This window comes from Pteropus vampyrus, unplaced genomic scaffold, assembly GCF_000151845.1.
Source record: "Pteropus vampyrus isolate Shadow unplaced genomic scaffold, Pvam_2.0 Scaffold40, whole genome shotgun sequence".
In the NCBI taxonomy this organism is placed as follows: Eukaryota; Metazoa; Chordata; class Mammalia; order Chiroptera; family Pteropodidae; genus Pteropus; species Pteropus vampyrus.
Genome location: NW_011888821.1, coordinates 7,623,180 through 7,639,441, shown reverse-complemented (window position 1 = coordinate 7,639,441; position 16,262 = coordinate 7,623,180). Strand labels below are relative to the sequence as shown.

The following is a 16,262-nucleotide window of genomic DNA, read 5'->3' as shown; positions in this document are numbered from 1 at the left end:
TACGTGTCCAACCCACTTCTGTGGTGTGTGTGGTCATCCATCCACGCTTTCCAGCTCCACAGCCTCCAACCCGTGCAAGTGGCCTGGCCACCTGGGCCTCCTCACCACTCCCCCTCCGTCTTCTGTTCTTGTCCCCTTATGACCAATTCCCCGTGAAGCGGCCAGTGAGATCGTCCCTAAAACACATCATTCTCCTCCTTCGACTCCACCGATGGCTTCCCACTGCATCCGGAATATCTAAACTGTGGGTGAAGCTTGACAACTTCCCTGAGCCATAGCAGCTGTAACAAACTATCACTAACTTAGTAGCCTAAGACCGCACAAATTTAGTGCCTCATCGTTCCAGAAACCTAGAGTGGGCCCACAGGGCTGCGTTCCTTCCGGAGGTGCTCAGGGAGAACCTGTTTCCTTGTCTTTTCCAGCTTCTAGAAGCCGCCTGCATTCCTAGGCTCGAACCTTTTTCCTCCATCTTCAAAACTAGCAGCACAGCATCTCCCCTCTCTCTCTGATCTCCTGTTCCCCTCTTATGAGGACACTTGTGACTATCTGGCCCACCCCAATACTATACAACGGTCTCCCTGTCTCAAAATCCTTCGCTTGGTCACATCTGCCAAGTCCCGCTGCCGTGTAAAGCAACAACACATTGACAGGTTCTGGGGACCAGGGCATGGACATCCCTGGGGAGAAGGGGCCTTATTCCCCCCATCCCCATAGGGTTATTGCTGTTCTTCGTGTCATCAGCAAGAACCAGGTAAGGTCCTTCCCTGCTCGCTTTCCTGGCTTCTCCTGAAGCTGGGTTTCCGGCTGCAGTTTCTGGTGTGGGTTCTTTCAGCACACACACGTGCCTTCCTGGCGAGGGGGGCGAGAAGGCGGGCAGAGGGGATGGGAGCGGCTCGGCCCGCCCCTGCTCATTCTCTGCACCACTTCTCAAGCTGGGCCCTGGCCCTGGGCCTGCATGGCCTGGCTGACCCAGGGCTGTTTTCAGTGGCCAGGAGACAGGCTGCCAAAGAGCTGGGGAGAAGGTCTCGGCAGGCAGGGAGGAGGAAGGCTCAGGCCTGGGTGGAAGAGGTCAAGGAGAGTAGAAGGGACCGGCTAAGGCCCAGTCAGGGCAGAAAAACACCCAGAGAACAAGAGGCCTACACGTGAGGGAGGTGCTCCCACAGGCAAGAGAAAGCAAACAGGGCATCTGCAGGGTCCGGCTGGGAGGGGAATGGAAAATTGGAGGAGGAAGGTCTGAGTCAGGAGAACACTGCCCAGAACAGAGGAACAGAAAGGAGTGAAGATGCTGGACCTGGGAAGAAAACAGGACTCGCTTTCTTGGCTGGATTGCGATGTGGGCTGAGGTGCCCATCGTCAACCAAACTGAACACACGCTCCGGTCCAGGCACCAGGAGGGCCTCACCATCAGGGAGCCCAGTGCGAGACATGAATCAGCAAACACGACTTCACAAGCCTGTGTGAGGGGCACTATCACAGGGGCTTCCTGAAAGAGGTGACGTCCAAGCCAAGACCTGCAGGATGAAGGAACGGGTCCAGCTGGGAGGGAAAGGGTGCCACGGGCAGAGCGGGGGCGGGGAGGGAGGGGTTGATGAGCACGGCCTGGAGCTAAGGATTTTGAAAAAGGTTTGAGGCAGCCCTTCCAAGAACCACAAGAACTTCAGCGCGGCCAGGGCAGGGATGGGAGAGCCGACTGAGAAGGCCTTGGACCGACCGAAACATAGTGAGGAGCCACTGACGGCTTCGTCTTTTACTAAATAAGATTTTTTCCCCTGTTGGCAAAGGCAAAGTCTCAAACTTAGAAAGGTCTTAGCTTGATTAAAATTCCGCATTATCCGGATATACTCTGAGCAAGGTCTTTGGCCCGTAATACCCGTAACACAGAAGGGCAGATTTGATCGGCAATCACGGAGAATGGAGTTGATAAACTTAATGCACATCCCCACTCTTCTTAGAGCCCCCAGTACACAGGACAACGGTTTGGGACACCACGGAAAAGCACGACAACCCTTGGAAAGTACAGCCCTGGCAGGGTTGAAAATGTGTTGCTTACACACGAAAATGACTCAAGACGATCTTCCTTTTTGTGTTGTTTTGTTGTCTGAGTGCTTTTGCTTCCTCAAAAACAGCGGCTTCTCAAGGTTGGGGGGGGGGTGCGGGGGCGTTGTTTTTGCAAATTGGTTCTCCGATTGTCATAATGACTGGGACAGACACCGGACCTTCCATTAGGCACAGAACGGGTCCCAGAGGACGAAAGTCCCGCCAGGCACCCATGTAGGTGAAAAGCCTGCCTAAAATTATCTAAGTCTAGAATCCAACTCCATCTTCCGCCATAAACCGGTACGCAGTGTGTGTTTTCCTTCTGCAAGTTTAAATAGGCCTCAAATTCTTTTCAGGAAGGCAGTGATTGTGTAAGTTAAAGACAGACTGTATTTTTGTTAGGAATCTTGCCAAGCGTTGGTGGCCACTTTGCAAAACCTGGTCTGCGAGGGCGACGATGGTTCTGGTCTCCAGAACCACACGTGCTGGGTCAGTCGGGATGTGCAGCTGCCACAGACCATTCTCCACTCAGAAACCAGCAGTGACCCTTCACTCTGCATCCTCTAAAGTCTCCTGAGGACATTCTGTTGAGTCTTTAAATGAGACCCGTGGTGGGTTATTGTCACGTATTGGCTTCCGTAAAGTTGAGGAACAGAGTGACGAAATAAAAGGGAGCCACTACGGTCAAGCCGCTAAATCCCGAACATTTAGGCCTGAGGGGACAAGTCCGTTCTTGCTTGAACTAGCCTGGAACTTAAACTGTTGAACTTCCCAGTTCTCACCAGTACCTGGATATACATCAGGCCCCCAGGTAACTAACCCTCGGGTGACCCGCTGAAGGACTAAGGAAAATGTTCACTATCCAGACCGTGTGACATCCAGGATCCCCACCACCGGTCATCTACGGGGTAAGCATCTCAGACCAATCCGGGGGGCTAAGGACGCAGGACACATTCTTCTCGAGAATGTACTGTTTACCATATGAACTCGGCTTTTCTCTCTTCTCCGGAACACTTGAAACCGAGGGTCCATATGACTTCGATTAAATTGAGTTTTAAAGCCTCGCTCTAGAAATCCTATTGATACCTACCCCTCAGAGACCCGCTGCTCCCCACATAATCAGCCCCGAGGCAGCAGAAGACAGCAGCCGGGACCTAACGGTCACAGGTCCGGACCTCTGGCAGGATAAAGATAACGTCTTGACCTATAATTTATGTTTTAACTCCTGAGCCCTGAGGGAAAATGACCGGCTGGTTACTCTCCCATGAGACCAGACAGAGGGACGCCAGAGCAGACCTCAGGACTGTCCTCCAGACCTGCAGAAGGGATTTATTACCCTCCCTTCACCTCCGACCAACCCCTAACCTGCGACGTCTTGTGATTTTGCCCCATAGAATCTGTAACCGACACGCCATGGGGGAGTCGGGTCTCAAGCATTGGCTCCCTGTCTCAGGATCGGCCAGGTCAGTATTAAACCATTTTTCTTCCTATACTGCAAACTCCTTCATTTCTTTGGGCCAGTGCATGCAGGCAGACAGACTCAAGAACACTGTGGTAACACAGTCTGGGGTAGTGCCTCGTGTTTCTGGCAGACCCGAAGACCCCTTAATAAATCTTTATCGTTTACTTCTAGCCAAAGCTTCCAGACTCTGAGTTCATTCAACGAAGCCCAATAAAGGAGATGTTAATGAAATCTCTGTCTTCGAGGGGACCATGAGCCCGAAAGGATGAAAACCAATGTTTAACGTGCCTATTTCGGAAGGTTTTGTTTTCTTTGGGTTTTTGTTTGTTTGTCTGCTGTTGGCCATCCTTTATGAAATAGAGACAGTCAAGGAAAACAGTCATCCTTTCTTTAAATGCTTTTTAAAAATATATAGCTTTACTGAGGTATAACTGATATACAATCAGCTGCATGTATTTAAACGGTACAGCGTGATGGGTTTTGATACATGGATACGCCTCCGAAACCACCCGGGAAAGTGAGGTCATGAACACGCCCTCACCCCACAGGTCTGTCTTGCCCCTGTGTAGCCTCCCCCCACCGCCCCTATGCCGCGTCCCTGATCTGGGCAGCCACTGATCTGGTTTCTGTTACTAACAGAACCATTTTCGTCTTCCAGAATCGCACATGAGGGAATCGCCTAGTATGTGCTCTTGTCTGGCTTTATTCACTCGGCGTAATTATGTTGAGATTTTTCCATGTTCTCAAGCGTGTCCATAGAGAATTCTTCCCTATGGCTTAGATGTAATCCCTTGTTTGGCTACACCACGATTTGTACGTCTGTTCACTTGTTAATGGGTCTTTGGTCTGCTTCCAGCTTTGGCCATTGCAGACAAAGCTGTTACGAACATTCCCATACAAGCCTTTTGTGAACGCATGTCTCCGGTTCCCTAGAAGTAGACTGCTGGTGGTATAATAACTGTTTAACTTTTTAAAAGACTGCCAAACTCTTTTCCAGAGCCCCTGAACCATTTCACAGTCATGCCAGCAGGAACCACAGTCCCAAATGGCTTTAACCTACGAGAGGCCGAAAGTCGACATTTCTACCCCATTTTGTTAAACTCGAAACCATCTGATACAAACCAGTGAAGCACTGGATTTTAAATCCCAAAGGCAGAGGCTGTGGGGGGAGGGAAGGCAGCTCAGACCTGACATTTGAGAGGAGTCCATCACGGCTGAAGAGAGGAACTGGAAGGGGTGGGAGGTCGAGACCTGAGGCCAAGAAGCGAAGCCAGACCCCCCTGCCTGGGCTGCTGTCACCGGCTTCCCAGAAGGCACGGGACACCCAGCAGCCCAGAGCTGGCGCGGGCTGCACTCGTTCTCCAGCTAACTGAAGAGGCCTCCCTGCAGGGGGCCATGCCAAGAAATCCCAGCCGAGAACAGGACCCCTCCCTCACCCCGCCGCACCCACAGGGGCTACAGGTGCCAGATCTGGCTTCCGCCCCTGGGAACAGCATCCCTCAAGGCAGTGAACCCCCAAGCTGGGAATGCCTGCAGGCCGAGGTATTAATGAACTCAGCGCCCCTCGGGGGGCGGGTGAGGGGGGGCGCCGATGTTTGAGCCTAAATAGCCAGATATCACTGTGCCTTCCCAGGCAAGATGGGAGCACCCAGCCTGGTGACTAAAAACAACTTGTACAACATTACGTGCCAGAGTTTACCCGAGACTGTGACATGCCTTATCAGATGATGTTTATCTTGCTGAATTCTCAGAAAGCCTTGAGTAGAAAACAAAGTCTGCAGGCCATGGAGGGACTTGACGGGCAGCCGTCACCTGGGTCTTCCTGCCTTCACTCTCACCCCGTGACCCGCCTTCCCCAGGGCAGCCCAGGACGGAACTCAGGCCATGCCGCTGCCCGACGTGAGACCCACCTCGCTCCTCCCGCCGCAGGGAGCAGACCCTAACTCGCTCCCACGGCCTGGGAGACCCCTGCAAACACTCCTCCTCCTTTATCCTCTGACCGGAAAGCCCTTTGCCCACATATGCCCATGGCTCATCCTTCCTTCAATACGAATCTCCACTCAAATCTCTGAGGCCACCCCTGACCACCGTATCTACGTCTGCTCCCCCAGGCACTCCTGCCCTAACTTCCTCATTTTAATCTCGTCGTAACACTCGACACTCTCCAAAGTTACTTGTCATTGTGTGCTTGACTCTCAACATCCTGCCTGTCTCCCATCTAGGATGGAAGTCTGCACCCCTGGGGCCCAAACAGTGCTGGGCTCGACTGTGGCAGGCAACTGTTTCGGCTGACTGAACCGACTAATGGCCAGGCTGGCGACAGAGCTTCTTGTTCAAACCTGGTCCTTTTACAAGGAGCCTTGTTGCCGGCCTCTCCCCCACCATCTCCAGCAACCTGTTCACTGGGGAGCCCCAGGGATACAAAGGTGGGCATTACCTGTCACCCACCGTGGGAAGAAGGCGGAGCCAAGCAGCCCGTGGGGCTTGGGTAACAAGGAATGGGGAAACCCAAGCTGAGAACGCGCCTGCTCATAAAGGAGGATGCTGCAGGCCAGGCTCGAGGGAACGGGGACCCCCGCCTGTGCCTGAGAACCTCCAGCTGGGTCACGGCCACTGGACTCAGCCAGAGCCATACGTGCACACAACGCCAGCCCTCCCCTCGCCATGCTCGGCCATGGACGCTCGAGTTCAATCCATCTTCCAGAGACAACTTCTGTGTCCAGGGCCACCCCGAATGAGCCACCAGCAGGGAGTCACGAGGTCCTCTGCTAACGTCCTAATTTGGGACAGCGGCGCAGATCTCCTGGAAGGCCAACGGGTCTGTGGGGTATCCACGACACCAGGCCAGCCGCATCGTGAGCCGGCTCGCAAAGGTGAATAACAGGCACATCCCGACACGATGACGGGGAATAACAGCCACTCTCTGCTCTGCCCCTACAGCCGCCACCCACTGCCCCCGAGTCACTCGTGATTTCTCATCTGGCTCCTATGAACACAGGATGTGCCTTAAGTCAGTGGCAAGTCCTAGTTTAACTGGCAGCCCTTTTTCTTTCTCATCGGTACATAAAATAAAGATGCATCATCATACAACTGATGATGTCTTAGAGTTGACGAAATACGGTGTGTGTGCTAGGGAGGCCCTGGCCTGATTCTCAAATAACTCAAAGACAGAGACTGCACGGTGGCAGGGGGCTCACATGAAATCCAGGACACCAAGAGTGACCTCTGATGGAAACGGTGGACTCGCGGTGATCATGATGTTTCAAGTAGGTTCTCTGATTTCAACAAATGTGCCCCTCCGTACCTTCTGCTCGGGGTTGCCGTGAACCTAAAACCTCTCTAAAAACCGAAGTCTATTTAAAAAAAAAAAAAAAAAAAAATCCTCACAGTCAGACTCACCCTTGATCGGGGCGTCTTTGGCCAAACACCTCACCGAAGTGAAATGCGTAAACCTGCAAGAACACGCCGGATGCCAGGTGCTTGGACAGAGGCGGAGAAACTGAGACTGACTCGGGTGGCACGGCCCAGGCACGCGCTCACCGAGGGGTGTGACGAACAGACACTCGCCCGCTCGACGGACACCTTTCTCCCTTTTCCTATCCCAAGTGCCTTAGCGACGCCTAAGACCTCGTTCTGCACGTAGCAAACGGTGGCTGCGAGGTGCAAAGCACTCAGGACCGCGATGTGAGCCGCGGGTGCAGCACGGCCACAGTGGCGGGAGGGAGGTGACCGGGTTGCCCTAGAGTGTGCCTGGCTTTCCCCTGTGACGCGAGGACTCGCACTCACTTTCTGGATTTGGCGCATTCCTTCTTCCAGTTCTTCACCAGGACGGGCACCACTTGTTCTGACGTGTCCTCCCTGTTCAGGGACCAGAGGTCCGTGCTCTCCAGCGGCTGGCGGTAGCCCCGGACCATCAGCCTGAGGCCGGAACACAAGCAGGGAGGCGATGGGAGTCAGAAGGCAGAGGACGATGGCCCTCACTGCACATCCCCGCCACCGCCGGCCGCTCTCCATGCCACGGCAGCGCCCCGCCGCCCCCCGCCCCCCAGCCCCTGCCCTCTACCTCCGCCCCGCCACAGGGACAGCGGTGCAGCTGGCACGATCTGGGTATGGATGGACATCATCGTCGCTAACTGGGAAGTCGCCCAAGAAAAATGGCCTCATCTTTTAGAGACCCATACAGAATATTTAGGAGGGAAATAATAGGATGGTTCTAATCAAAAAAATTGTTTAAGGCTAATATGGCAAAGAATTAATGATGGTTAATATTTTGCCACATCTGCTGTACCCTCTCTCTCACCTCTGTGTATAAACACACACATATGCACACACATATTATTTTTCTGAACCATTTCAGAGTAGGCTGCACATGCTACACACCCTAAGGATCAGTGTGTGTCCTAAGAAAAGAGACATGCTCTTATAAAACCGGAGTACAATGATCAGAGAATCAGAAACGCCGGGGCAGACGGCAGAGCCCACGGTCCGTGTTTAAATCACACCGAGGCTCCCCGTGGTGTTCTTTACCAGTAATTAGGAAAAAAAGCTAACGAAAACTTACCTAATTAAAAAAAAAAAAAGATGTTTTTAAAAAGTTTGTAACGACAAGGAACAACGCTTATGTGGAGGAGAGAAGGGATTCAAATAATCACCAGTAAGATGCTGACAATGTGTGGGAGGGAAAAATGTGCAAAAAAAAACAAAAAAAAAAAAAAAAGAGGACAAGAAAGAAGCACACAATCTGATGGCAGGGTGGCCTCTGGTGTTTTGTTGTTGTTGATCTATGTGTGTTTCTCTTACCCACATTTCCTACGATCCACATGTATTATTTTTTTAATGGTGAGTGGTTTGCGACAATGCCAACAATAGTAATTATATCTAATGTTAGAAAAATACCCGAATCCCAAGCTAAGCCAAGAGCATGCAGCATCGCACTGTCCCAGGCCAAGTTATCTACAGAGGTTCCAGTGGTTTATGGTTCATGCAGCTTGAGTTCATGGACGTGTGGGGCAGGGTCAGTGTCTCTGACGCCCTGTGCCCAGGGGAGGCACACGCTGGACACAACGCTGTCTGAAAGGTGCGGGTGGAGAGCGGGGACACTCATGACCCACCACTCACCGGGGCAGGGGGCCAGGCCTTACCCTGTGATCCACCAGAAGGTAATCCTGGAAAGGAAGGAGGCGCCGGATTCCGGGCAAGGATTCTGGTGGAGAGAAAACATGGGGTGGGACGGGAAAGGGAAATGAAGAGAGGTCTGACGTCTCAGTCATCAGCAGACAGACCGCTCGTCCTCCCAAAGGGCCAGCGGCCACTCTCACGCCACACTGATCTCCACCCCGAGTGCATCGCTCTCCTGAGCCCTGGTGGCCTTGAAATAAATACACAGAAGTTCCTCTAGTTTCAGCCAGAAAATATTTCCTGACTGTCCGCTGCGTGCACAAATGGTACGGGGCATCACATACCCGCCTTATATCCCCACGGCAACCCACTGGGCATGGTGATACTGTGGTCCCCACTTTACGCCACGCACGCATTCATTTGTTCATTCATTCGTTCAACAGATATCTTCTGAGCATCTACTATGTGCCTAGCACCATGTATACAAATCTAAGCAGACATAACCTCTCCCTTCGAGACGCCTGTGATATACTGGGGTGATAGTAGTAACACCACCACCTGCTAACATTCTCTACTAGCCAGCTCTGTTCTGAGTGCTTTACACGAATGATCTCATTTAATCTTCATAACCAGCCGAAGAAGTAGGTAAGAGCATCACCATCGTTTTGTAGTGAGACCGAGGAGGATAAGGGTGAAACAACCTGCCCAGGGTCCCATGCCGAGAAGTGGCAGAGACAGGATGTAGGCTCCGAACAGTCAGGCTTCAGGAAGAGACATTCATCAAACGATCATGTGAACAAAATACAAAACCGCGACTTTGATGGGGGTCATAGCCTGGAGGTGGGTGAATATTAACAGTGAGATCACTGGTGTCTTACGGGCTCCCTGTAAGAGAGCTGATGGCAGATGGGGGCCGGCCTAGCTGACGGAGGTCAGGGAAGGCGTCCCTCAGGAAGTCGTCCAAGCCGGGGGGTGAAGAGTGAGTAGAGGATAACCAGGTAACAGAAGAGGCGAGGTGATCCCAGCAGCAAGAACGGCATGTGCAAAGGCCCTGTGGTATACGGGAGCACGGCCTCCTCCAGGGACCAAGTGGGGGCTGGGCAGTCTACACGGGAGGCCACACAAGGAACTGTGGCCTTCATCCCAGGGCAGTGAGAAGGCACGAACAGACTCTAAGCAAGCTTTCGAAAGGCCTCTTTTCCCAGAGGCACAAAGATGGGCACCAGTTTGACAACATACAGACCCGGAACGGGATATCAGCATCTGAGATGCACACATCCGGCTTTCAATGCTGATACTGTCCGGTCTAACTTTTGAAATACCGGCTCTAGTGAAGGGGTGGGGGGCCACCACACAGTGATGAGATCTCACCCGAGGACGGTGCTTGGCGTGCTAGCATTTTTCGGAGATAAGGCATTTAGAGGCCCCGTAACGCCAGTGGTTTTCCGTCCAGGCTGGGCGTGCTTTTAGAAAACACCGCGTCTGAGCCCCACACCCCAGAGAGTCTGATTAAGCTGGTTTGGGGTGACCAGGGCATCTGAGTCTTTTTGCTTTTGTTTTTAAATCCCAGAGTCTCCTTGACCAAGTGGCCGGGCAGGAAATGTACAAGATAAGCCTAGAACATCTCGTCGCACCGATACCAAGGAAACTAAATCTGAACAGGATGGTCAAAAGGCCTCGGAAGCAACCAGAAGTGGCTCCGAATGGCCCAGAAATGGACAATCAGAGCAGCAGTAAGGACATTAAATGGAATGGACTGAAACACATTATACGTGCTTAAACACACAAGTTCATTCTGATACTGGAAAAAGAGAACCACCTCTTGGTGTTACTGATGAAACCAAGCAAGTCATTGCTTTGAAAAGAGAAAAAGCATGGTGGACCAGAGAGATGAGGGGACGCGTCTTTGCACTGAAATTGTCCGGCTAATAAATGAAGAAGAGATGATGTGACGTGAGAGAGAGTATACCACGCTGCAACCACAAAGGAGCACTGGGACATTTGATAACATGAAAAAATGATTATTGATGTTTTTAGGCCAGATAGTGGTATCATAATTTTATTAAAACCCTTCTCTCTCACCTGGTATCACTGGGTGAGTTGGGTGAAGGATATACAGGAACTCTACTATTTTCTCAACTTTTTTGTGTGTCAAGTTATTCCAAAATAAAAGTGACCAAAAATTCCTCTTCTCAGAGATACATACTGAAAATGTTCACACATGAAGAATCCATGGCAGTTCCTTACGCTGTGCTGTCCACTTTTGTGCACATGTGAAAGTTTCTGTCATAAAAAGCCGCATGAAAAGCCTCTCCTAGTGATTCGAACATGCGTCCTGGGCTGAGAACCACCAGGCTCCGTGCCGGGGCCATGGGCCCAGATCATTTCCCAGCCCAGGCCGCCCCTGAATCACCCAGGTGCCCAGGGCACCACCGAACTAACCATATTGGTGCCTCTCGGGGCCCTGGCCTTAGTACATTTCAAACGAAGCAAACCCGATGCAGCTGGCCCATGGACCTACATTCCAGACCAACCCGAAGCAGAGGAAGTTCAGACTGCAGAGCCAGACGGACTTGGATGCAACCTAATTCGTGGGGGAGATGGTGAGATTTGCTCTGTAGGCTGTTTTTTCTTTCGGAAGTGGGTGGGTTATCAGGAAATCGAGAATGTATTTCCACCGTAGCCCAACTCCAACCCGCTGCGAAAAGCAAAGCAGCGCCCGGCAGAGAAGACAGAGGGGTGGGGCGCGACGACTCGTTTATGTCTTGAGCAAATATTTAGGGAGGACCTGCCTATCTTCCGGGAGGCAGCTACAAGCTGGGGGCAGAGGTAGGAAGGAGGCAGCACGGTCCTCGCTCCGTCCAACTTCCAGCTGCGGGGGAGGTGGACGGAAAGCAAGCTGAGATGTAAACAAGTATATAACCATAAACATAGGGAAAAAAACGATGGTGCCAGACAGAGCAGGGGGTGGCAGGGTCAGGGGTGGCTTATGTGTGAGGCAACACAGAGCTAGGAGGTGACAGGGGTTGAAGCCCAGCTCTGCCACTTACCAGCTGTGGGACCTCGGGCAAATTACTTGGTGGTGATGAGATTAAATGGCAGAAAGCATGTTAAGTGCTGAGAATAGCACCAGGCACAGAGTAAAAGCTCAAGAAATGCTATTAGTGGTGATCTAAACAAGAGCGGCAAGAACAGCAACATCTTCCCCTGCTGACAGGCCCTGGACACACTCGCTTTACATCAAGGTCAGCAGACGAAGGCCCGTGGGCCGCACACTCGGAAGTAACATTCTACTGGGACACAGTGATGCTCATTTGTTTACATAATGTCCCTGGCTGCTTCTGAGCTACAGGGGCAGAGCTGAGTAGCTGTGACAGAGATCATATAGTCTGCAAAGCCTAAACAATTTAGCGTCTGGCTCTACACAGAACGTTAGCTGACCCCACCAGCCTCGCTAAGACACAGTGATTATGAAGCGGGGAAGCTGGAGCTCAGACGATGGCCTTTTGCCTCCAAATCCAGTCTTCCTTTGTTCTTGGCATCAACGTGGAGCAGAGTTGTGCAAGTTACGCCTTGCACAACGATGCCCGGCTGAGGGGGCGAGTAGGGGCTGACGGGTACCCCGTGCCCAGCTCGACAAGACAGCCAGGCCCTGTGCGAGGGCGCGGCTGCGTCGGCGTAAAGGGAACCAGGGCTTTGCTCCGATTCATCCCAGGGGAGCCGAGTCGTCTTTGCAAAATCTACACAGAGGCACGGTGCCAACAGCAGAGGTGTTAGGCATATACCCACGAGCGTCTCACAAATCCTGGCCTCCTTTCAGAATCAGCAACTCCAGCTGTGGGTCACAGCTGGACTACACAACTAAAGGTGAATTTATTCCCTTTACACCCAACTTTAAACTAATGAGGCTTTAAGAAACGATGGCCCAGAAGGAAAAAGTTAAGCCTCCCTCTGGCTAACAAAAAACCCTAACCCCTACAAGAAAACCCACCCTGCAAACCGGATCAACACCACAGAACGTTCCCGCTTCTAATCTGTGCACTCCAAGAGCTTTGTCAAAATCATCTCCCCGGCCCTCCTCCCTCCACTGGATCCAAACACGAATTTTCAGATTATCGAAAGTCACACCGGGCCGATGCAGGCTCCCCGTGACCTGCACGGAGAAGGAAATACTGTCTGAGTTTGGGAGCCCGTTTCTGGAAGTCTCTATCTGACAGGGAAGGCCTTATTTCATAACGGACAACTGGAGTTCTGAAGTAGCCAAGATCTGACGACTAAAAAAAGATAAGACTAATGGATGAGAATCTAGGCAGCCGACCGTTCACCTGAAACCAAGCAGAAAGTTCTGGTAACGTGTGAGGTACGAAAGCAGAGCTGCCGGAGTGGGGCTCCCGGCCCCTGAGGCTGAAGTGGACTTAACGCCTGACCCAGGAGGAAGGAGGTTTCTGAACTGGTCCCTCATTCATTAAGGAATGAAAATAATCCACACCAGGCCCGGCCGAAGGTGGAGGGAGAGAACGTCTGACTTCTGCAGACAGAGCTGCATTCCTTGGCATCTAGGTCTGGCTCCGGGTGATCTGGCCAGAAATCGTGTGGACTGAACCATTTCGGTGCGAGAGCTTGGGGCACTGGTTCTCTGAGAACCGCTCATCCACGATCTCTCACGCGGTGGTTTGGGGAAATGTGTCTGGCTTTATTCAATGTGCTGTCTGGCCCTTCCGTCAGAAATCTCTGGGTCCCTACGCGTCTCTTCCGGTTTTGATTCTGCTGTTACTCTGGGTTGGTTGTCTGCTGGTGATTCCCACTGTGTATTTCCTCAATGCCCAGGAGTGAAGGGGTGGGGGTGAAGAGGTGGCAACATAGCTCAGAGCAGGGGGTTCTCGAATGTGGCCCCCGTCACCAGTATCCGCACTGCCTGGGAATCCGTTAGAAACGCACATACTGAGGCCTCGCCAAGAGCTACTGCCTCAAGCTCTGGGGGTGTGGGGCCCCATGATCTCTGCTTCAACAAGCCCCCTACGTGCTGCCCATGCCAGCTCAGGTGTGTGGACCCCACGGAAGGGACCCCCGATCCAGCCTCGTGACTTAGGCAAGACCCTTCACCTCTCGGACCCTCGATGTTCTCAACTGTAAAATCCTGCCTCACTGGGTTGTTTCGAGGATTAAACAAATTAACACATAAATAAATACAGTGCACAGGGCTGCTATCGTTATTATTGGTCGGAACAATTTAAATGGCCAACAGTACAAGAGATGTGTCGCTTCAACGTGAAACATCGCTGTGTCTGGTTGGCTCTGCTGCTTTGAGCTATACCAGTCACCCCCCTGCTCAGAACTGGGGTTTCTGCCCCTGGAGCACACCCCACGTGGACACCCCTTTTCCCATGGCCTTGTCCATTTTTTCCTGGTCGTTGGTGCTCTCGTGCACACAGGGTCACTGCCCAGCTCAGCCTTCCTCTCTACCTGCCTGGGCTCCTGCAATGGCTTCCTAAGTGCCACCAGCCTATGTCCCATGTGTCCTCTTCCTTCCAGCCAGAGGGATCCTCTGAACACTCCCAACCTGAGTGTGTCACTCCCCTGTAGAAATTCAAGTCCTTCTGGTGACACACTGTTCTACCCTTGGTCTTTCGTGCTTGGCTCCCTGGCCCATCCTACCCAGCCGAGCAGAATTCCATGCAGTCCCCAAACATCTACACGTGCCACCTTGGCACATGCTGGTCCCTCTACCAGGAGCAAGCCCCTGTCCACCCTCCGGCCTCCGGCCTCATTAGCCTGGTGAGGCCTCTCCTTTCTTTGACTCAGGTATCTCCTCCCCGGGATGCTGGCCTGGAGCCCCCAGCACTTCCCTCCCTCAAAGCCCCACTGTCCCCCCAGCTGCTGGCTTATCTGCCTGCTGCCCCCCTCCTCCACCTCTCCCCAAGAGCAGTGGTCAACGTTTGCCAGTTTCTACACACTCAGAGCCCAGTTCGGCTGCTGGCACAATGATGAATGACTAAATGACCAAATGTATAAAAAGAAAGGAATTTAAAATGGAGTTTACAATGCTTTCATAAACAAGCTAAGCTCAGCAGCAGGTAGTTGCCCCTGGGGTCTGAGGGGTAGGGACAGACCCTGAAGGAGGAGGAGGACACTTTTGGGGTCCTGGTCATGTTCTATGTCTTGATAGGGGTCTGAGTTACTCATTTATCAAAAACTCATCGAATGGTTACAAGATTCAGGTCTATCCCTGCATGTAAATTTTACTTTAAGGAAAACAAAACTATAAACAGGTAGTAAACGCTAACGATTTGCGTGGTGATGTGTCTGGGTGAAGGATGCTACGGTATTTCAAACGAGGTTTCAGATATCCAAAAAATTAGCCAGTTTTCTGGCTGGTTGATTGGCTGGCTAGACAGTTCCATGATAAAGCAAGTTGAGCAAAATATTAACTGTAGAATCTAGTTGGTGGGGAGCTGGGTTCTCCTGATGCAATTCTTTCAACTTCTCTGTAGGTCTGAAATGTTCATAGTAAGGAAGAAATGTTTCGTATTTACGGACAGGGCTAAAAGTAACTCTTACTCCAAATGAGCTGAGCAATTTTTCCTGAATGTGGTAAACCAGAGCTTTCTGACCCTGAATCACCCAGCATCTCGTTAAGATGAAACTGAGTCAGCAATACTTAGGAGTCAGGTGGCCTGGGACGCTGCATTTCCAATGAGCACCTGGGGACGCCAATGCCACTTTGGGACGTGAGGGTCTACTACATGACCACATTTGGCCCTGATGCCCCCAACTTCAATAGAAACCCCCTGCTCCAACCCTAAGCAGTAGCCTCAGGGCTAGTAAGATTACAGGACCAGAGGCAGGATGGGCAGGAGCTGGGGTGGCCTCACCCAGGCTCGGGCCTGGAGGACGCGGGGAGGAGTCCCGCCGGAATAGCCGTCTGAGTCATGCGACGGGCGCAGGGCCAGAGGGGGAGGGCTGCCGGGTGGCTGTGTGACTCAGCAGGAGGGAGCCTGGACAAGCCCAATGCTGCCAGCTCCCACCCGGGCCCTGCATGACCCAGGCCACTCCTGGGCTTGGCTGACCGAGCTCTCTGAGGACAGGCGGCGACATGTGACTGTTGCTCTGAGGACAGGAGAGAGGCAGGGACTGGACTCTCAACATCTTTCAGGCTCCACTGTGAGACCAGCCCTGAGGGTGACAGGGAGACAGAGAAGGCACCTAACAGTGTCCGCCTCCTTAGACCTGGGGTGGGAGTGGGGTGAGCGAGCATCAGGTGGAGCCTCAACTTATTTTCAAGATGGGGGCCACTGGCCCAAAGTCTGCAATCTAAAAGTTATGTGACCTACTCCCCTGCCTTCATCTCGATTGTGGTTCCGTGGTTATTTGCCTGATGACCTGCTTAAGGGTGGTCTCCCGCCAACATCAGAAGAATCTGGAGGGCACACCGTACACTGTACCTTCCAAATGGCCAGACATTATCTGCCATCCCATGAGTTAGAGGGGGGGTCTGTGTCCCCCGCCACCCTTGCTCCCAGGCAGACTTTAGTGACTGCCTCCATCGAGAGAGCTGGGCACGAGTGACACTATGTGACTTGTGAGTCTGGGTCATAACAGGTGGCACAGCTTCCACCTGGCTCCCTCTCGAGCACCCACTCTTAGA

The 16,262-nt window shown here is 52.4% G+C and overlaps 1 protein-coding gene across 1 annotated transcript in view; it reads right to left on the bottom strand.

Moving 5' to 3' along the window:
* ABCC1 (ATP binding cassette subfamily C member 1) overlaps positions 1-16,262 on the bottom strand; it is a 126,668-nt gene that overhangs the window by 65,579 nt on the left and 44,827 nt on the right. The window contains exons 6-7 of the mRNA XM_023529668.1: positions 8,641-8,702; positions 7,286-7,417 (exon numbers count right to left, since the gene is read on the bottom strand). Of these exons, the coding sequence (XP_023385436.1) occupies positions 7,286-7,417; positions 8,641-8,702 (194 nt within the window). The remainder of the gene's footprint in view (positions 1-7,285; positions 7,418-8,640; positions 8,703-16,262) is intronic.